Consider the following 22,445-nt stretch of genomic DNA (forward strand, 5'->3'; position numbering starts at 1 on the left):
GCCCAGCTGCCAGTTTACCTTTCTTTTCTAAAATATTTTATTTATTTAATGCAGAGAAAGAGGCAGATAGAGAAAGAGATTGGGCATGCTAAGCATGGTGGCACATGCCTTTAATCCTAGCACTTGGCAGGCTAGGTAGGAGTATCGCCGTGAGTTTGAGGCCACCCTGAGAGTACATAGTGAATTCCAGGTGAGCGGGAGATACCTCAAAAAAAATCAAAAAGTAAAATAAAATAAAATTGATCTTAAGACCACAACCACCAGGAAACCTACTGGGTTTCCTTGGGTGAACCCTGCTAAACCCTGGGAGTGGACTTCTTTTTATGTCCAATGTGGATGACACAGAGAGAGATAAGAGAGAATAACTATGGGTACACCAGAGCCTCTATCCACTGAAAACTAACTCCAGATGTATGTGCTACTTTGTGCATCTGGCTTTACATGGGCACTGGGAGTTGTTAGGCTTTGCAGGCTTTTTACATGGGTACTGGGGTTAGGCTTTGCAGGCAAGTGCCCAAACCCCTGAGCAATCTCTCCAGCCCTAGTTTGGTGTTTTGAAATAAGATTTTACACTGTCGCCCAGACTGGCCTTGAACCCCTGGGTATTCTACCTCAGTCTCCCTAGTACGAGGGTTGCTAAGAGGAGCCACAATACTTGCCTGGTTGATTGTAGGGTAAGCAGCCAAGGTCTCCGAAGTCTTGTCTGAGCTCCCAGTCATTCTTACCCATGCTTGTCTGTCACAATGTCAGGTTTGGGGAAAGCAAGCCTCTTGTTCTGGGTAAGGGAGAATGGGTGGTAGCCCTGTAAGAATGTGAAATGCCTAAGGCAGGCTTTTGACTGACAGCTAGGCTGCTTGTGTCCTAGAATTCACTGTGTAGTCTCAGAGTGACCTTGAGCTCAAAACAATCCAGAGAGAACAGGCACACTGGGGCCTCTAGTCACTTTAAAATAACTCCAGATGTAAGTGCCACTTGGTGCATCTGGCTTTACCTGGGTACTGTGTCATGTATCTGGGTCATTAGGCTTTGCAGGCATGCACCTTAACTGCTGAGCTCTCTCCAGCCCTATTTTTTTTTTTTTAATTGAGGCAGAGTCTTGCTATGCATTCTACAGGCCCATCTCCTGAGGGCTGGGATGACAGCCATACCTCGCTCATAATGTGTATTTTGAACTCATTCTCATGGCTGTTTCAGCACATAGCTGAATGCTGGCCCATTGCATTCTCTGGGGAAACAAGCCTTGGGGGAGGGAGCTGGGCAGAGGTAGACTGTGGAGCCTCAGCATTTCCTGTTTCTGCTCTTCTGCCCATTACTTCCTCCTCGCTTACCCTCCAGGAGCCCACTGGCCCAGTGTGGAAGCAGATTTGCCTTCAGAAACATTTCTTTTCTCTCTCTCTCTCTCTCTCTCTCTCTCTCTCTTTTTTTTTTTTTTTTTTTTTTGTTTATTGTTATTTATTTGTTTGCGAGTGACAGACAGACAAAGAGGGAGAGGGAGGGGAGAGAGAGAGAGAGAAAGAATATGGGTATATCAGGGCCTCCAGCACTGCAAACAAACTCCAGACACATGGTAGGGTCTTGCTCTAGCCCAGGCTGATCCTCCAACTTTTAAAAAATATTTTATTTTTATTTATTTATTTGACAGAGAGAGTGAATGAAAATGGGTGCTCCAGTGCCTCCAGCCACTGCAAACGAACTCCAGACACGTGCGTCCCCTTGTGCATCTGGCTAACATGGCTCTTGGGGAATCAAACCTGGGTTCTTTGGCTTTGCAGGCAAACGCCTTAACTGTTAAGCCATCCCTCCAGCCCTGATCCTCCAACTTTTTTTTTTTTTTTTTTTTGGTTTTTTTGAGGTAGAGTCTCTAGCCCAGGCTGACCTGGAATTCACTATGCAGTCTCAGGGTGGACTCGAACTCACAGCAATCCTACCTCTGCCTCCCGAGTGCTGGGATTAAAGGTGTGCACCACCATGCCCATCTCCAACTTTTTCTTTTTCTTTTTTTTTTTTTTTTGGTTTTTCGAGGTAGGGTCTCACTCTGGCTCAGGCTGACCTGGAATTCACCATGTAGTCTCAGGGTGGCCTCGAACTCATGGCGATCCTCCTACCTCTGCCTCCCGAGTGCTGGGATTAAAGGCATGCGCCACCACGCCCGGCCCCATCTCCAACTTTTAATAATACTGGGCCTGGGCTACATGCTCAATTTGTGAAGTGCTTGCCTAGCATGCACTAAGCCCTGAGTTTAGTCCCCAGCACTGCATAAAACTGGGTGGGTTAGGCTGGAAAGATGGCTCAGTGTGGTTCAGGTAGTTTCCTGCAAAGCCTAAGTATCCAGGTTCAATGCCCCAGTATGCATGTAAGCCAGATGCACAAAGTGACACATATGTCTAGAGTTCTTTTGCAGCATCTGGAATTCACTATGAGGTTTTAGGGTGGCCTCAAAATCACAGCGATCCTCCTATCTCTGACTCCCAAGTGCTGAGATTAAAGGCATGTGCCACCACAGCCAGCCCTTTTTATTTTTGAAGCATGGTTTCAACTTAGACTTGGAACTCACTCTAGCCCTAGCTGGCCTTGAATTCATGATGATCCTCCTACCTAGGCCTCCCAAGCACTATGATTAGTCATGTGCCACCACAACTTGCTCCTATTTTTTATTATTTTTGTAAATTTAGTTTTCCTTTTGACTATTTCATACATGTATAAGATATATTTTGAGCATTATCAACCCTACTTATTCTTTATCTTCTCTCATTCCTGTTAAACCCCATTTTCTTACTATTTTATTGTGTATATGTGGTGCTTTGAATCAGATGTCCCCCATAAACTTAGGTGTTTTCAGTGCTTGTTCCCCAGCTAATGGCAGTTTGGGAGGTGGAGTCTTGCTGGAGGAGGTGTGTTACTGGAGGTGGACTTTGGGGTGTTATAGCCAGCTCCCCCTTGCCAATGCTTAGCTTGCTGTCCTGCTGCTGTGGCAAGAAGTCATGTCCAGAGTCTGCTGTACCATCCTTCCCCTACCATCAGGAAACTTCCTCTTCAAGCCAAAATAAACCCTTTCCTTCCATCAGCTTCTTTTGTCAGGTGTTTTGTCCCAGCAATGGGAAGGAAAAAACAGTGTTTGATATGTGTATGTATATATTTTATTTATTTATTTGAGAGAGAGAGAGAGGCAGATAGAGAATGGGCGCATCTGAGCCGCCAGCCACTGCTGAAGAACTCTAGACAGATGTGCCACTTTGTGTTTTGTATGCGTACTGGGGAATCATCCTTTGGCTTTGCAGGCAAGCACTTTAACCACTACGCCACTCTCCAGCCCAGGATATATATATATATACATGTGTGTATGTGTGCTGCGACACATGTGGAGCTCAGAAGACAACCTCATATGTCAGTCTTTGCCTTTAGCATTCTTGTTTTTTTGTTGTGTTTTGAGGTAGGGTCTCACTCTGGCCCAGGCTGACCTGGAATTCACTATGTAGTCTCATGCTAGCCTCAAACTCACAGTGATCCTCCTACCTCAGCTTCCCAAGTGCTGGACTTAAAGATAGTGTGTGCCACCATGCCAGGCCTTCTTCAGCACTGTTTGGGGGCAGGGTTTCTTGTGTTTACAAGGTTAAATGGACCATGAGCTTCTGGGACTCTTCTGTCTTGACCTCCCATCTCGCTGTAGGAGTGCTGGGATTACAGATGCTTGAACTACTTGCTGTGTCTAGCTTTCTGTGGGTTCTAGTAATCCAAATTAAGGCTCTCACACTTGTACATCAGGCACTTTATCTACTGAGCAGTCTTTCCAGCCCTAAATCACTTCTTCCCAACTAGTTCCTTTCTACTTTCATGCCCGCACCCCCCCCCCCCCCCCCCCCCCCCCCCCCCCCGTCACTGAGTTTCATTAGGGTTGTTTGCATGAGTATGGATGAGGGCTTCTTCACTACAACATGGGCAGTCTACTAGTTAGTGGCTGTACCACTGAAGAAACTAGTTCCTCTTTCCATAGTAACCTTTACCTCAGGGAGGGGTGGGGCTCTACTGCCCCCCCCTTAAATTTCTCTTTATTTGTAAATAGAGAAAACAAATGGGGCATGCCAGGGCTCTCGCCTCTGCAAAAAACTAGATGCAGGGCTGTAGATGGCTTACCAGTTAAGGCACTTGCTTGCCAAGCCTAAGGACCCAGGTTCCCCAGTACCCATGTAAGCCAGATGCACAAGCTGTATATGTGCCTGGAGTTCATTTGCAGTGGCTACACGCCCTGGCACACCCATTTATTTTCTTTTCTCTCTCTCTGTCTGCCTCTCTTTCAAAGTAAATAAATAAAAAAACATATTATTTTATTTTTTGTTTTTCTTTTTTTTCTCAATTTTTATTAACATTTTCCATGATTATAAAAAGTATCCCATGGTAATACCCTCCCTCTCCCCTCCACTTTCTCCTTTGAAATTCCATTCTCCATCAAAAAAAAAAAATTTTTAATAAACTAGATACATGTGCCACTTTGGGTTTTTTAATTTTTATTTATTTATTTATGAGCAACCGGGGGTGGGGGGGCAGATAGAGAGAGAACAGGAGAGCCAGGACCTCCAGCCACTGCAAAGGAACTCCAGATACAGACGTCCCCTTGTGCATCTGGCTTACATGGGTCCTGGGGTATCGAGCCTCGAACCGAGGTACTTAGGCTTCACAGGCAAGCGCTTAACTGTAAAGCCATCTCCCCAGCCCCATGTGCCACTTTGTGCATGTGGCTTTACATGAGTACTGGGGAATTGAGCCCAGGCCAGCCGGCTTTGCAGGCAAGTACCTTTAACCACTTAGCCATCTCTTAAGCTTTTTTTTTTTTTTTTTTTTTTTACTTATTTGCTAGAGAGAAAGAGGCAGAGAGAGATTAGGCATGCCAGGGCCTCCAGCCACTGCAAATGAACTCCAGGTGCATGCGCCGCCCTGTGCATCTGGCTTATGTGGGTCCTGGGGAATTGAACCAAAGTCCTTTTGGCTTTGGAGGCAAATGTCTTAACTGTTAAGCCATCTCTCCAGCCCCTTTTGTTTTGTTTTTTGAGGTAGGGTCTCACTCTAGCTCAGGCTGACCTGGGATTTACTGTGTAGTCTCAAGAATGGCCCAAACTTATGGTGATCCTCCTACCTCTGCCTCCCAAGTTCCACTTAACTTTTGCACTCCAGACATGTATGCCACCTTGTGAACATGTGTCACCTTGTGCATCTGGCTTAAGTGGGTTCTGGGGAGTTGAACCTGGGTCCCTTAGGCTTCTCAGGCTAGTGCCTTAACAGCTAAGCCATCTCTCCAGTCCCCCTTTAGTTTTTATTTATTTATTTATTTTGTTTTTCAAGGTAGGGTTTCCATGGAGCCTAGGCTGACCTGGAACTCACAGTGATCCTCCCACCTCTGCCTCCTGAGTTCTGAGATTAAAGTTGTGTACCACCATGCCTGGCCCCTTTTTGTTTTAGAGGTAGGGTCTCTCTCTAGCCCAAGCTGACCTGTAAGTCACTATGTAGTCTCAGGGTGACCTTGAACTCACAGCATCCTCCTACCTCTCTCTGCCTCCTAAATGCTGAGATTAAAGTCGTGTGCCACCATGCCCAGCTTGGTTTCTTTCTTTATCCCTACTGTGTGGCAGGACCTAGGCTTGGACCATCAGTCTTAGCTGTCACCCCCTTGGAGGGAGCCCAACTTGGCTTGGTGCACTTGGTGGTATCAGGGAGAATTCATGGTGTTGCCTACAGGTAGTATCACTGTCAAAATCAGCAGTATTAGCTGCACTCAGAGGCAGAGGTAAGAGGATCGCCATAAGAAGACACCCTGAGACTCTATAGTGAATTCCAGGTCAGCCTGGGCTAGAGTGAGACCCTAGCTCAACACCCCCCCCCAAAAAAAATGTCCAGTGTTGGCCTAGGGAGTGGAAATATGGAACCTGGAAAGAAGGGAGGAGTACAGCGACCAGGACATGCAGTGCTGCTATTGGTTTGATAGCCAGCCTTGGTACTGGAGACAAGCCCTGAGGGAGTTTGGCCTTATGTTAGTTTCCTTCTTGTTGCTGTGACAAAATACCTGATAGGATCCCTGTAAGTTCAAGGCCAGCTTTTACTACGGAGTGCCAGGTCTGCCTGGGCTAAAGTGAGACTTTACCTCAAAAAAGACACAGGGGTGGAGAGATGGCTTAGCGGTTAAGGCGCTTGCCTACCAGGTTCAAGTAACTCAAGTAAGCCAGATGCACAAGGTGGTGCAGTGCATGCATCTGGAGTTTCTTTGCACTAGCTAGAGGCTTTAGCATGCCCATTCTCTCTCCCAAATAAATCAATAAAAATATTTTTAAAAATCAGCCTAAGAGCCAGGTGTGTTAGTGCTACACACCTTTAATCCTCGCACTCGGGAGGCAGAGGTAGGAGGATCCCTGTGAGCTCAAGGCCACCTGAGAGTACTTAGTGAATTCCAGTTGTGCCTAGGCTAGAGTAAAACTCTACATCGAAATCTCCCCCTCCCCCAAAAAACATCAGTTTAAGAAGCTGGGCATTGCTGCACATGCCTTTAATCCTAGCACTCAAGGGGGAAAATCCCATGATTTTTGAGACCTACCTCAAAAAACAAAAACAAGGGCTGGAGAGAGGGTCTAGTGGTTAGGGTGCTCGCCTGCAAAGCCTAATGACCTGGGATCGATTCCCTATATCCCATGTAAAGCCAAATGCAAAGTGGCACATGTGTCTGGAGTTTGTTTGCTGTGGCTGGTGGCCCTAAAAAAATCAAATCAAAACAAAAAACTGTAAGGGAGAAAGGATTTGTTTCAGTTGACGTTTCCACATGGTAGAGTCCATCATGGGGGAGGAAACCCAGCAGGAACAGGATGCCAGCAGCACTTCAGCACCTCAGCAGGCAGGAAGTAGATCAATGAGTGCTGCTCGCCAAGGATCCCAGCCCATAGAAAACAGCTCACCACCCATACTGATAACTGAATAGACACAGATAACTGAATTGACATAATCCCTAGTAACAATCAATATAAAACATCCTAAACCTCTGGTTGTGGTGGTTATTTTTTCCTGTGTTAGTTTTTTTGTTTTTCATGGTAGTGTTTCACTATAGCCCAGGTGGCCTGAAACTCAGGATGATCCTCCTACTTTTCCCTCCCTAATGCTGGGATTAAAGGTGTGCACCACCACACCCAGTCTCTGGTCTGTATTGTTGGGGGGTATGCATGCGTGAGTGTGCATTTTTGCATGCATCAATCCTGCGCATGTGTGGAGGCCAGAGGAAGACTTCATGTGTCCTCTGTCACTCTTCACTCTTCCTCCTACCCTGTCTGCGCTGGCTCTGTGCTCTGTCACTGAGCTGGGGTCAGTCCCTTCCACTGTCTGTATAACATGCATCTGGCTAACATGGGTCCTGGGGAATCGAGCCTCAGACTGGGGTCCGAAGGCTTCCCAGGCAAGTGATTAACCACTAAGCCATCTCTCCTGCCCTATTTTATTATTTTTATTTATTTGAGAGAGAGAATGGGCATGCCAGGGCCTCTAGCCACTGCATACAAACTCCAGATGCATGCACCATGTTAGCCAGATGCACAAGGGGGTGCACGTGTCTGGAGTTCATTTGCCATGGCTGGAAGCCCTGGCGCACCCATTTCCTCTCTATCTGCCACTTTCTCTCTCTGTCACTCTCAAATAAATAAATAAAAATGAACAAAAAAAATTAAATTTGTGCATCTGCCTTATGTGGGTCCTAGGAAATCAAACTGAGGTCCTTTAGCTTTATAGGCAAGCATCTTATCCACTAATCCATCTCTCCAGCCTCATTTTTTTAAAAATATTTTTTGTTCATTTTTTATTTATTTATTTGAGAGCGACAGACACAGAGAGAAAGACAGATAGAGGGAGAGAGAGAGAATGGGCGCGCCAGGGCTTCCAGCCACTGCAAATGAACTCCAGACGCGTGCGCCCCCTTGTGCATCTGGCTAACGTGGGACCTGGGGAACCGAGCCTCGAACTGGGGTCGCTAGGCTTTACAGGCGAGCGCTTAACCGCTAAGCCATCTCTCCAGCCCAGATATCCTAAAATTTGAAGTGAATAAAAAGCCCAAATTGAAAATACTCTGGTCCCAGTCATTTTCTATGTGTAGTGTACATGTATGTGCCTGTGTTACGTGTGTGGAGGCCAGAGGATAACTTTAGGTGTCATTTCCCAGGCACTGTCTGCCTTTGAGACAGAGTTGCTCACTGGCCTAGAACTCACCGAGTAGGCTAGACTGGCTGGCAGCCATCCTCAGGGATCAGGATCCTCCTGTACTATCTTCCTGGCACTAGGATTACAAGCACCTCCCACCACATCTGGAGTTTTCATGTAGGTTTTGCATGTTAAACTTACCCTGTGCTTGTAAGGCCAGTGTTCAACTGACTGAGATGTTTCCGCAGCTCCATGGGCCCTGGCATTTCGGTTTAGGGATCCTTTTCCTGTGTTATTCCCATGGAATTATTTGGGGTATACAAGAGCCCCTTCAGTACTTGTTATGAGAATTAAAGCAGGTGTGTATTCCCAGCATTAGGGAGGTATAGGCAGGAGGATCAGGAATTCAAGGTTAGCCCCGGCTACACAGTGAGCTTGACGCCGGCTTGGACTACACAAAATGCCATTTTGTTCCCCAAATTCTTGTCATGACTATGGCTACTTCACTGCTTTCTGTTCTTGACAAAGCGTGGATCCTCAAAAGTCCTGCTCCCTACAGAAGCCACATCACCTTATTTTGCATGTCTCTTCCCTTTTCAGAATATGCTGAGTTTTTACACTGCAAGTCTAAAAAGTTTACAGACTTTGATGAAGTCCGGCAGGAGATCGAAGCAGAGACCGACCGGGTCACGGGGACCAACAAAGGCATCTCCCCAGTGCCCATCAACCTGCGGGTCTACTCACCACATGGTAGGTAGCAGGATAGGGACCCATCCATCACCTTCCGGGATATTGGCTGTCTCATTGTCATGGCTAGGATCTAGCTGTTTGCCAAACATGCTCCTGCCCACATTTCTGCACATATGCATAGCTCTGCGATAAACATCGTGGGCCAGGAATACTATTGGCAGTGGTGGGGACTGTATACCCCTTTGAAATGTGGTGGCACACATATGTGATCCCAGCAATCAGGAGGCTGAGGCAGGATTACAGGTTCCAGGCCAAATTGGGCTGTATATAGTGAAAATCTCTCTCAAACAAAAGAAAACAAGTAAGAATGGGAGGCTGGGGAGGTAATTCAGTGAGTAAAGTGCTTGCCATGCAAGCCTGAGGACTTGAATTCCAACCCCAGTATCCACAGAAAATGTATGCCTGCTGTGCCTGTTGGCATATACCTCAGTCCCAGCACTCAGGAGGCTAAAGTAGGACTATCATTGTAGGTTTGAAGCCAGCCAAGGGTTCTACAGAGTAAGTTCCAAGTCAGCCTGGGCAAGAGTGAGAACCTGCCTAGAAAAAATTAAAAAAAAAACTTGATGTATGCCTATTATCCTAATACTGGGGTGGTGGAGACAGGATCCCTATCTCCCTGGCCAGTCAATAAGAGACCCTCTGTTAAAGGACGTAGAATGCATTTAAAAAACATTTATTTGCCAGCGTGGGGGGGAGAGAGAGAGAGAATGGGCTCATTAGAACAAACTCTGAAACACACGTGCCATTTTGTATGTCCAGCTTTACATGGGTATTGAGGAATTGAACCTAAGCCAGCAGGCTTTGCAAACAAGCACCTTTATGAGCCATTGCCTCAGCACTTACCTTGCATTTCTTTTTGTTTGTTTTGTTTTTCAAGGTAGGGTCTCACTCTAGACCCAGGCTGGCCTGGAATTGACTATGTAGTGTTAGTTGGCCTCAAACTCACAGCGATCCTCCTACCTCTGCCTTTCAAGTACTGGGATTAAAGGTGTGCACCACCATGCCTGGCTTCTTACTTTTCTTTATATATTTTATTTATTTTCAAGCAGAGAGAGAGATAGAATGAGCGCCACTAGCTTCTGCAAACCAACTCCAGATGCATGTGCCACTGAGGGGAATAAAAACTAGGTCATTAGGCTTTGCAGGCAACTGCTTTAACTGCTGAGTCATCTCTCCAACCCTCCTCCTCCTCTTCCTTCTTCTTTTTAAAAAAAGGTTTTAAAAAAAAGAATAAAAGGTTTACAGACTTATATTAAGAGAAGGATACAGAGTTCTCACCTTTTTTTTTTGTTTTGTTTTGTTTTTGGTTTTTTAAGATAGGGTCTCACTCTAGCCCAGGCTGACCTGGAATTCACTCTGTAGTCTCAGAGTGGCCTTAAACTTACAGCGAGCCTCCTACCTCTGCCTCCTGAGTGCTGGGATTAAAAGCATGTACCACCATGCCCAGTGTGCCATTTTTTAAGTACATATATTTTTTTCATTTACTTGAGATAGTGACACAGGTAGAGAAAGACAGAGTATAGACATGCAAGCACCTCTTGCCCATGCAAATAAATTCTATATGTATGGACCACATTGTGCATCTGGCTTTACTACTGGGGAATTAAACCCTGGGCAGGCAGGCTTTGCAAGCAAACACCTTTACCCACTCAGCTATCACCCAGCCTTACCTTGCATTTCTTTTTTTAAAAAAATATTTTTCTTGGGCTGGGTAAGTGGCTTAGCTGTTAAGGCATTTGTCTGCAAAGCAAAAGGACCTCAGTTTGATTCCCCAGAACCCAGGTAACCCAGATGCACAAGGGGGCACATACATCTGGAGTTCATTTTCAGTGGCTGGAGGCTCTTGCATGCCCACTCTCTTATTTGCCCCCCCCCAAATAAATAAATAAAATATATTTTTTTAATGAGGCCCTTTTTTTAAATTTTTTTTTTTTTTAATTTGAGAGTAACAGACACAGAGAGAAAGACAGATAGAGGGAGAAAGAGAGAATGGGCGCACCAGGGCTTCCAGCCTCTGCAAACGAACTCCAGACACGTGCGCCCCCTTGTGTATCTGGCTAATGTGGGACCTGGGGAACCGAGCCTCGAACCGGGGTCCTTAGGCTTCACAGGCAAGCGCTTAACCGCTAAGCCATCTCTCCAGCCCTAAATAAAATATTTTTTAAAAATATTTTTCTTTATTTAGTTCACTGAAAGAGACAGGAAAAGAACGAGTATGAATGTGTCAGGGCCATTACAAACAAACTCTTAGACCCATGTGATTACTAGGAGTTTGTACCTGTTGGTCAGGCTTTCAGACTTTGCAAACGAGCACATTTAACCACTGGGCCATCTTTCCAGCCCTCACTTTTCATTTCTAATGGTTCCTTGATATCGGATGGGTGGATGACAGAGTGTAGTGAGGCATGTACGTATAGCCTGTCTTCCTGTGTGTATGTCTTGGGTTGAACAGCTGTAATTATTGAGTAGAGTAGGCATGGGAATGTTTAGTGGGATCCTTAGAAGAGCAATAGAAGACCTAAGGGAATCATGAAGTAGGCGCTGCCAGGCATAGTGGCACATTCCTTTAATTCCAATACTTGAGAGGCCAAGGTAGGAGGATCACTGTAAATTTGAGGCCAGCCTAAGACTACATAGTGAATTCTAGGTCAGCCTGAGCTAGAGCAAGACCCATCCTTAGAAAAATAAAGAGGTAGGTGTACAGCTCAGGGCCGATCCTGCATGATGCTCTGGGTTCCATCCCCAGCCCCACATTCAAAGAGAGGGCTGGGGAGATTGTTTAGCATTTATAGTTACTTGTTTACAAAGCCTGATGGTTCAGGTTCGACTCCCCAGTACCTTTATAAAGCCAGATGCACAAAGTGGCATATGCATCTGGAGTTCATTTGCTTCCACAAGATACCTTGACATTTTCATTCTTTCTCTTTCTTCTTGCAAATGAATAAAAGTATTTTTTTAGGGGCTGGAGAGATAACTTAGTGGTTAAGGCGCTTGCCTGCAAAACTAAAGGACCCAGGTTCAACTCTCCAGTACCCACGGAAGCCAGATGCATAAGGGGGCGCACGCATCTACAGTTTGTTAGCAGTGGCTGGAGGCCCTGGCACACCCATTCATTCTCTCTCTCTCCTACCCCTCTGTCCCTCCCTCCCTCCCTCCCTCCCTCTTCCCCTGCCTATTTTTCTCTCTCTGTCTCAAATAAATAAGAATAAAATATCAAAATAATTTTTTATTTTTATTTATTTATTTGAAAGTGACAGAGAGAAAGAGACAGATAGAGAGAAAGAGAAAGAGAGAGAGAGAATGGGTACACCAGGGCCTCTGGCTACTGCAAACGAACTCCAAACACGTATACCCCCTTGTGCCTGTGGCTAACGTGGGTCCTGGGGAATCGAACCTTGAAGCAGTGTCCTTAGGCTTCACAGGCAAGCGCTTAACCGCTAAGCCATCTCTCCATCCCTAGAATAATAAAAATTAATAAAATAAATAAAAAGAGCTGGGCTTAATGATATATCTCAGCACTTAAGAGATGAAGACAGGAACATTGTCAGTTTGAGGCTAGCCTTGGTAACATAGTTCCAGGCTAGGCTGGGATACCATCATGCCCTGCCTCAAAAGAAAGAAAGAAACCAGTAAATGGAGATGTTGTTCATTGTGTGAAATGCTTGCTGGTCAACCATGAGGGCTTTGGTTCAGATGCCAACCCCTCTAACAACTTGGTGATACAGTGTGTGTCTGTACTCCCAGCACTGGGAAGGTGGAGATTGTGGTTCCCCAGGGGCTCACTGTCTAGCTAATCTAGTTGAAAGATGGAAAAATAAAAAAAAAAGAAAGAAAGAAAGAAAGAAAGATGGGCACCAGGTTTAGTGATAGATTCTATCTTGAAAATAAGGTAGAGAGTGATGGAGGAGTTCTCAGTTAGGTATTCCCAGGGCTGTGTATGTTTCTCTCCTTTCCTGAGCTCTGATCACCCTTCCTTCTTATTCCTCTCTCAGTGTTGAACTTGACTCTCATTGATCTCCCGGGAATCACCAAGGTGCCCGTCGGGGACCAGCCACCTGACATTGAGTATCAGATCAAGGACATGATCCTGCAGTTCATCAGCCGCGAGAGCAGCCTGATCCTGGCTGTCACACCTGCCAACATGGACTTGGCCAACTCAGATGCCCTCAAGCTTGCTAAGGAGGTGGACCCCCAAGGTAACCCCCTGCCTCAGAGAAGTAGTGCCAGCACCCTTGGGTTCATGTCCCTGGGCCTCCTCTGTCACAAGGCCTTGTTATAGAAAGGTGCCCTGAGACACATGAGTGTGGTGCTGGTGGGCATTCCTCCTCCAACATGAAGGGGCTCCCTTTGGTAGCCCAGAAGGATGGGAAAAGCCCCACTGTGGAAGTCAGCTTTCTGTCACTGTAGCAGATACCTGACACAATCTGATTATAAAGAGCACAGGACTCTTTTGTTGTTTTAAACTTTGTAGTGACAGCTTCCATACGTATAAACAATAAACCATGATAATTCCCTCCCCCAGCCCCATCATAGGTCTTTCTAAAGGGTTTGCCATTTTGGAGGTTCTAATCTATGGGCAGTAGCCGTATTGGTTTGTCTCTTTTGATGAGGCAGCACCTCAGGAAAGAAGCACATAACAGAGCAGAACTGCTCATCTCCTAAAGGTTATGTAACCTTCCAGAACTGTGCCACCAACTGGAGATTAAATTTTCAAACACATGAGACTATGGGGGATGTTTTACATTCTGACCAGACTCCAGGTGGCCTTCTTCCTGGTGCCCTCTGACTGTGATGCTTTTGCAGGCCTACGGACCATTGGCGTCATCACCAAACTGGACCTGATGGATGAAGGCACCGATGCCAGGGATGTCCTAGAGAATAAGCTGCTTCCCTTGAGAAGAGGTGCATGGGAGGCTGGGGAGGAGAGGGCATCAGCTGGGGTGAGAGTATTTGTCTTTTGCTTCACATTTGTACATAATGGCTATTATTGAATTGCTGCTTTTGGGGATATTAGGAAACAAGCATGCAAAGATTGGACTATCTACATTCCATCCTGGGTGGAGATAAGGCTCCACCTCTTTCTAAGGAGTTATTGACAGTTGAGTTGCTGAGAAAACAGGATCAATTTTCCTTGGTGATGTATCCACTGTTAAGTTGCTCAGTCCAATAAAGCATCCTCAGTCATGCTTCTGTAAGCAGCCCTGTTCAACTCAGAAGTCACCACAAATAAAAATAAGGGGCTGAGCGGGCGTGATGGTGCAGGCCTTTAATCTTAGCACTCAGGAGGCAGAGGTAGGAGGATCACCATGAGTTTGAGGCCACCGTGAGACTCCATAGTGAATTCCAGGTCAGCCTGGACTAGAGTGATACCGTACCTTGAAAAACCAAAAATAAAAATAAATAAATAAGGGGCTGGAGAGATGGCTCATCAGTTAAGTCACTTGCCTGCAAAGCCTAATGACCTGGGTTTGATTTCTCAGTACCCACATGAAGCCAGATCTACAAAGTTGCACATGAATCTGGGGTTTGTTTGCATGGGCTAGAAGCCCTGGTGCACTCATTCTGCCCCCCCACCTCCAGTCCTCTGTAAGTAAATAAAATGATTTCTTAAAAATTTATCAGATGGGCTGGAGAGATGGCTTAGTGGTTAAGCGCTTGCCTGTGAAGCCTAAGGACTCCGGTTCAAGGCTCGATTCCTCAGGACCCACGTTACCCAGATGCACAAGGGGGCGCACACCTCTGGAGTTCGTTTGCAGTGGCTGGAGGCCCTGGTGTGCCCCTTCTCTCTCTATCTACCTCTTTCTCTCTTTCTCTCTGTCACTCTCAAATAAATAAATAAAAATGAACCAAAAATAATTAAAAATTTGACAGAGAGATGGCTTACCGGTTAAGGTGCTTGCCTGAGAAGCCTAAGGACTCTTATTCGACTCTCCAGGTCCCACATAAGCCAGATGCACAGTGACACAAATGTGCAAGGTCACACATGTACACATCTGGATTCAATTGCAGTGGCTGGAGGCCCTGGCACACCAATTCTTTCTCTCTCTCTCTCTCTCTCTCTCTCTCTCTCATTCTCTCACTTGCAACTTAAAAAAACAAAAGGCAATCTGTAGGGCTTGCCTCAAAAAAAAAAAAAAAAAAAATTCACTGACAAGTAATGATAGCGCTGGGGATCTCAGTGAGTTCAAGGCCAGCCTGGGACTACAGTTCCAGGTCAGCTTGGGCTAGAGTAGGACCCTGCCTTGAAGAAAACAACAACAAAAAGTCACTGACCCAAATCTCAGGATCTCAGCCAGCCATTCCTCATCACTAGCCGCATCATACCACCCCTGCCACCCTTCACCTTCCTATAAGACTCATGGGTGGCTTCTGCTTGCCCTCCCTTCCTCACATTTCTCTGCTTTCACTGAAGGGCTGGCTCTGTCACAGAGCCAGCCTATGCCTGGTCCACAGTGGATGCTGCCCTGACCCTGTGTCTCCCTATAGGCTACATTGGTGTGGTAAACCGCAGCCAGAAAGACATCGAGGGCAAGAAGGATATCCGTGCAGCACTGGCAGCTGAAAGAAAGTTTTTCCTTTCCCACCCTGCCTATCGGCATATGGCAGACCGCATGGGCACCCCGCACCTGCAAAAGACCCTGAATCAGGTATGCTGAAGGTTTGAGGGTGACATATATAATGGGGCAGGACATACATTGTGTGAAAAGAGATAGCAAGAATGGAGAGATGGCTTAGTGGTTAAGGCACTTGCCTGTAAAGCCAAAGGACTTTTTGGTTCAATTCCCCAGGACCCACATAAGCCAGATGCACGAAGTGGCATATATGTCTGAAGTTCATTTGCAGAAGCTAGAGGCCCTGGCGTACCTATTCTCGCTCTCACCCTCTCTAATAAATAAAATAAATTTAAAAAGAGAGAACCGGGCATGGTGGTACTAGCCTTTAATCCCAGCTGGGAGGCAGAGGTAGGAGGATCACCATAAGTTCAAGGCCACTCTGAGACTACATAGTGAATTCCAGGTCAGCCTGAGCTACAGTGAAACCTACCTTAAAAAAAAAAAAAAATTGAGAGAGAGAGAGACCGTACCCAACCACAGTGACACTGGAACTGTTCTTCGCATTATTTGTTTGTTTATTTATTTATTTATTTTATTAGCAACTTCCATAATTGCAAACAATATCCCAGGGTAATTTCTCCCCCACCACCCACTTTCCCCTTTGAAATTCCACTCTCCATCATATCCCCTCCCCATCTCAATCAGTCTCTCTTATTTTGATGTCATGGTCTTTTCCTCCTATTATGATGGTCTTGTGTAGGTAGTGTCAAGTACTGTGAGGTCATGGATATCCAGGCCATTTTGTGTCTGGAGGAGCACGTTGTAAGGAGTCCTACCCTTCCTTTGGCTCTTACTCCCAAGGTCAACAGGCCGAGTCATCCCAAGGTTACTGACATCTGAAAAGAGAGGGTTCTCTACCAAAAGTGAGAGTATCAAAAAAGAGAAGTGCTTACTGGGCAGTTTGGTGAGCATAGTATATACATTTTGCCAGGCAGCAGCAGACATTACACCCCTAGGGCTCATGACTACCCCTGTTGTAGGTTTTCAGTATCAGGGATAGATTCCCTCCCACGGAATGGGACTCCAGTTCAATTAGAGAGCGGTTGGTTTCCTCCATAACAGACATGCCATTATTTTTGTTTTGGGTTTTTTTGTTTTTGTTTTTCAGAGTAGGGTCTCACTGTAGCCCAGGCTGACCTAGAATTCACTATGTAGTCTCAGGCTGGCCTCAAACTCACAACAATCTTCCTACCTTTGCCTCTTGAGTGTTGGGATTAAAAGTGTATGCCCCTGGGCTGGAGAGATGGCTTAGCGGTTAAGCGCTTGCCTGTGAAGCCTAAGGACCCCGGTTTGAGGCTCGGTTCCCCAGGTCCCACGTTAGCCAGATGCACAAGGGGGCGCACGCGTCTGGAGTTCGTTTGCAGAGGCTGGAGGCCCTGGCATGCCCATTCTGTCTTTCATCTTCCTCTTTCTCTCTCTGTCTCTCTCAAATAAATAAATAAATAAAAATAAATTTTAAAAAAATGTATGCCTGGCTCCATCATTGTTTTAATAAGTAGGGTTTTAGCAAAAGTCATAACCATAAACAATAGGCTGGGGTGTGGCTCCACACACACACATACAGCAGTAGCATAAATCCCTCACTGAGAGCCTTGGGGGTGTGGCTCATCTGTAGCCAGGAGTGTGGCTTAATGATAGAGCACTTGCCTAGAATCCATCAGTGAAGGACTGAATGTGTGGCTCAGTGCCAAGATTCCCAGAGATCTGAGCATAGAGCCTTGTCTTCTGAGATTTGCAGCCTCCACAGTGAGGAGCTTTGGTTTTATGTACAGGTCCAGTACCCCTGGTCACCCAGAACTTATGGCACATGTCAGGTTCACACCAGGCTGGGGTCTCCTTCCCACCTCTCTTGTACTGTGATGGATATTTGTAAACTTTTCTCCTTCTAAAGACAGATGGCAGCCGAATTCTGATTTTCACTTTGGGGGCTAGAAGCTACTTTTAAGGGATATGTTTTTAGTTCAGTCTTGGTTTGTAGGGCTGGCCCAGGCCTGTGTATTAGCTTGGCTGTTTAGTTCTTGAGTGTTTCCCATTCTCTGTCCAACATCCATCAGTCCATGGGTACTGTTAGACTGTTGGGGTGTACACCAACCCATGCTAGGCTTTGGGGGGGCCTCATACCAAGTCCTTCCAAGTTGCCTGCTGCATGTCTACTTTGATCTTGCCCTTCTTGGTCTATCCCGTGTCCTGTGAAGGAAGTATCTTATCTACCATGTTTCCTCATGCTGGCCTGGAACTGACCTCTAGTTAGCTGTTGTAGCTTGCACCTGAGTGCAGGTGTACTGGGCCAGTTCCTGCCAGCTCCCTGTGTGCTACATTGCTCTTTCTGACCTCCACCTTCTCCCCTTCAGCAACTGACCAACCACATCCGGGAGTCACTGCCAACCCTGCGCAGCAAACTGCAGAGTCAACTGCTGTCCTTGGAGAAAGAAGTGGAGGAGTACAAGAACTTCCGGCCCGATGACCCCACACGAAAGACCAAAGCCCTGTTGCAGTATGTGCCCTCCTCCTCACCTGCCAGTCAAACATCTGTAGTGAGCTTCTTGTCCTAAGCTCCCTGGGTCTTTATAATGTATGGCAGATGGCCAGCCTGTCCCCAGGCTACCCATTGACAAAAGTTGGAAGGACCAGTGAACAGAAAATAAGTAAGAAAATGATGGTGAGCTGGAAATGTTGGTGTACACCTGTCATCTCAGCACTCAGGAGGTGGAGGCAGGAGAATCAAAAGTTTGATGGAAGCTGGGCGTGGTGGCACATACCTTTAATTCCAGCACTTGGGAGGCAGAGATAGGAGGATCGCCATGAGTTCAAGGCCACCCTGAGACTACAAACCATAAACAGAGCTGGGGAGATGGCTCAGTGATTAAAGGTGTACCTATTCTCTTTCTCCCCACACTCAAATCAGTCTCAGGGTGGCCTTGAGTTCATGGCAATCCTCCTACCTCTGCCTTCCAAGTGCTGAGATTAAAGGTATGTGTCACCATGCCCACCTTCAGTAAATAATTTTTTAATATTTTATGAAGCTTTTTTAAAAAATATCTATTTGCTAGATAGAGGGAGGGAGAGAAAGAGAATGGGCATACCAGGGCCTCTAGCCACTGCAAACAAACTCCAGATGCATGTGCCACATGTGCACCTGGCTTACATAGGTTCTGGGGATAAATCCTAGTCCTTAGGCTTCATAGGCAAATGCATTTGTTTGTTTGCTTGTTTGAGAGACAGAGAGAGAGTGAGGCATGTATAGAAAGAATGGCCGCACCAGAGCCTCTAACCACTGCAAACAAACACCAGACACTTGCGCCACCTTGTACATTAGGCTTTACATGGATACTGTGAAATCTAACCTGGATCCTTTGGCTTTGCACCAAGTACCTTAACTGCTAAGTCAGCTCTCTAGCGCCAGATGTTTTCTTAAATGGTGTAGGTGCTAGTAAGCTGCTCATATAGACAGCTCTAATTAAACTCCATGATAAAGGCATCAAAATAGGAGGGAGAGTTGTTGGAAGAAGGGGTTCCTTGGAAATGGGAGGGGGATAAGAGAAGGCAGTGGTGGTGAATATGTTTGAGATTCTGTCAAAGGATGAATTTAAAAAATGAAAAAAATTCAGGAACTAGAGAGAGGGCTTAGTGCTGAAGGTGCTTCTCTACAAGGTCTAAGGACCCAGGTTCAGTTCTCCATGTAAAGCCAGATGCACAAGGTTGAACATGCATCTGGAGTTTGTCTGCAGGGGCTAGAGGCCTTAGTGTGCCCATTTCCTACTTCTTTCTCTCATAAATAAATAAATAATAAAATATTTTTTTAAAGAGGAAGCAGGATTGGAGGGATGGCTTAGCAGTTAAGGCATTTGCCTGCAAAGCTAAAGGACCCAGGTTCAATTCCCTAGGACCCACGTTAGCCAGATGCACAAGGGGGTACACATGTCTGGAGTTCGTTTGCAGTGGCTGGAGGCCATGGAGTGCCCATTCTCTCTCTCACCTCCATCTTTCTGTCAAATAAAGAAATTATTTCAATACATATTTTTTAAAAGTTGAAGCATCATGTCAGCAGCCTGAGTTAGTTGCTGTCCATTCTTTTGTGCGTGTACAGAATATCGGCGTTTTTTAGGATAAATGACTTCTGTAAATAAAGGACATCTACGAAGGCCTCTGTCCTCAGTGTGACTCAGATAGACATTCATTCCATCAGCCCACTTGGTACATGTGGAAACAGGCTCAGAAGGGCAGACCTATTTAAGCCTTGATAACTCACCAGTGGTAGAGTTCTCACATGATCAGCGTGGGGAGGTGACAGGAACGCTTGAATGCCCCTTGATTGTGTGGAGGACTGTCTTTACATTCCTACATACAGCAAATTAGTTGAGGCTTGGAGCAACGATTGCATAGCCATAACTCAAGAATATCACCTCTGGGCTACAGAGCAAGATTCAAAATAAGTCCAGCAAGGTGATGCACACCTTTGATCCCAGTACCCAGGAGTCAGAAGTAGGAGGATTGCTGTGAGTTCCAGGTTACCCTGGGCTAGAATAAGATTCTACCTCAAAAATAATAATAATAAAATTAAAAGCTGGGCATAGTGTCGTACGCCTTTAATTCCAGCACTTGGAGGCAGAGGTAGGAGGATTGCCGTGAGTTTGAGGCCACTCTGAGATTACATAGTAAATTCCAGGTCAGCCTGAGCTAGAGCAAAACCCTACCTCAAAAAAAAAAAAAAAAGATAATAACAAAATTAAAAATAAAATACAATAAGGTTGGGAAGATGGATCCAGCAGTAAAGTGCTTTCTCACAAGCATGAGGACCTAAGTAAATACTAGAGGTGGTGGTGTACACCTATAATCCCAATTCTGGCAAGGTTTAATTGGTGAACTCCAAGAAAGTCTCAAAAAGAAGAGGCTGGCATTCCTGAGGGATGTTCCCCCAAGGTTGTTCTATGGCCTCCACATCCACATGTGTGTACATGCTCACACATACCCATTAAAAAATAAGATTAGCCGGGCGTGGTGGTGCACACCTTTAATCCCAGCACTTGGGAGGCAGAGGTAGGAGGATAGCCATGAGTTCGAGGCCACCCTGAGACTCCATAGTGAATTCCAGGTCAGCCTGAACTTCAGTGAGACCCTACCTCGAAAAACTAAAAATTAAATAAGATAGTAGGACTGGAGGGATAGCTTAGCAGTTAAGGTACTTGCCTGCAAAGCCAAAGGACCCAGGTTCGATTCCCCAGGATCCACATAAGCCAGATGCACAAGGGTGCACATGCATCTGGAGTTTGTTTGCAGTGGCTGGAGGCCCTGGCACACCCATTCTCTCTCTCTCTACCTGCCTATTTCTGTATCTCACTCTCAAATAAATTAATAAAAATAAAATATTAAAAAAATAAGATTCAAAATGAAAGACAAGAAAAGCCAGGCATGGTGGCACATGCCTTTAATCCTAGCACTTGGGAGGCAGAGGTAGAAGAATTGCTGTGAATTTGAAGCTAGCCAAGGGCTCTACAGAGTGAGTTCCAGGTCAGCCTGGAGAGAGACCCTACCACGAAAAACTTGAAAGAAAGCTGGGTGTGGTGGTGCATGTCTTCAAACCCAGCACTTGGGAGGGAGAAGTAGGAGGATCACTGGGAGTTTGAGGCCACCCTGAGACTACATAGTGAATTCCAGGTCAGCCTGGCTAAAGCGAGACCCTACCTAGAAAAAAAAGGGGGGGGGGAGGGAAAGAGAGAGAAAGGGAAAAAGCCATGCTTTACTTAGAACATAATCTCAGGGCATGAAGAAACTTTGTCTTTGACTTTCATATTTTGTTTTTCCTTTCAGGATGGTCCAGCAATTTGGTGTGGACTTTGAGAAGCGGATTGAGGGCTCTGGAGACCAAGTGGACACACTTGAGCTCTCTGGGGGTGCCCGAATCAATCGCATCTTCCATGAGCGCTTTCCCTTTGAGCTGGTGAAGGTAGTAGCTCCTTTGGGGCTTGGCTCTCCTTTTCTTTTTTTCTGTATTTGGATGTGTGTCAGGGGAATGAGAGAGAGGGGGGGGGGGAGAATGGGCATGCTAGGGCCTCTAACCACTGCAAATGAACTCCAGAAGCTTGTGCCATCTTGTGCATCTGCCTTATGTGGGTATTGGGAAATTGAACATGGGTCCCCAGGTTTCACAGGCAAGTGCCTTAACCACTAAGCCATTTCTTAGCTCCTTGGCCCTCCTTTTCTTAGGCCCCCTCTTGGCCGCCTTACAAGCCATGAGGTTTCAGCCCCTGTTGTCACCCAAGTTTGGCCAGTGGAGGTGTCCCCATGGTCTTTTCTTTCTTTCTTTCTTTATTTGAGAGAGACAGACAGAGAGAATAAGTGCACCAGGGTCTCCAGAAGCTGCAAATGAGCTACAGACATATGTGCCACCTTGTGCATCTGCCTTATGTGGGTCCTGAGGAATCAAACCTGGTTTTGCAGGCCACAGCCCCCTATGGTTTTTTTGTTTTTTTGTTTTTTTGTTTTTTTTTTGGTTTTTTGAGGTAGGGTCTCACTCTAGCCCAGGCTGACCTGGAATTCACTATGGAGCCTCAGGGTGGCCTTGAACTCATGGCAATTCTCCTACCTCTGTCTCCTGAGTGCTGGGATTAAAGGCGTGCGCGACCATACCCGGCCCTATGGTCTTTTTCTAAGGGCTCATGCTTAAGTGCTTTGAGCAAAACATGAATAAAGTCCCACTTTCTTTTGTTTATTTATTTGAGAGAGAAAGATATATAGAGAGAATGGACATGGCAAGCCCTGTAACCACTGTAAACAAACTCCAGATGCATGTGCCACCCTGTGCATGTAGTTAGTTGTATGTGAGTGCTGGAGAATCGAACCTGGATCCTTTGGCTTTGCAGGCAATCACCTTAACTGCTAAGTCATCTCTCCAGCCCCCACCTGCCCCCATTTTCTTTCTACTTT

The 22,445-nt window shown here is 46.1% G+C and overlaps 1 protein-coding gene across 10 annotated transcripts in view; it reads left to right on the forward strand.

Moving 5' to 3' along the window:
- Dnm2 (dynamin 2) overlaps positions 1-22,445 on the forward strand; it is a 102,251-nt gene that overhangs the window by 43,598 nt on the left and 36,208 nt on the right. For all 10 annotated transcript variants that reach the window (XM_045143062.1, XM_045143064.1, XM_045143063.1 and 7 more), the window contains exons 3-8: positions 8,758-8,907; positions 12,900-13,103; positions 13,711-13,809; positions 15,394-15,554; positions 17,873-18,015; positions 21,330-21,465. In XM_045143062.1, the coding sequence (XP_044998997.1) occupies positions 8,758-8,907; positions 12,900-13,103; positions 13,711-13,809; positions 15,394-15,554; positions 17,873-18,015; positions 21,330-21,465 (893 nt within the window). The remainder of the gene's footprint in view (positions 1-8,757; positions 8,908-12,899; positions 13,104-13,710; positions 13,810-15,393; positions 15,555-17,872; positions 18,016-21,329; positions 21,466-22,445) is intronic.

This window comes from Jaculus jaculus, chromosome 2, assembly GCF_020740685.1.
Source record: "Jaculus jaculus isolate mJacJac1 chromosome 2, mJacJac1.mat.Y.cur, whole genome shotgun sequence".
NCBI lineage: Eukaryota > Metazoa > Chordata > Mammalia > Rodentia > Dipodidae > Jaculus > Jaculus jaculus.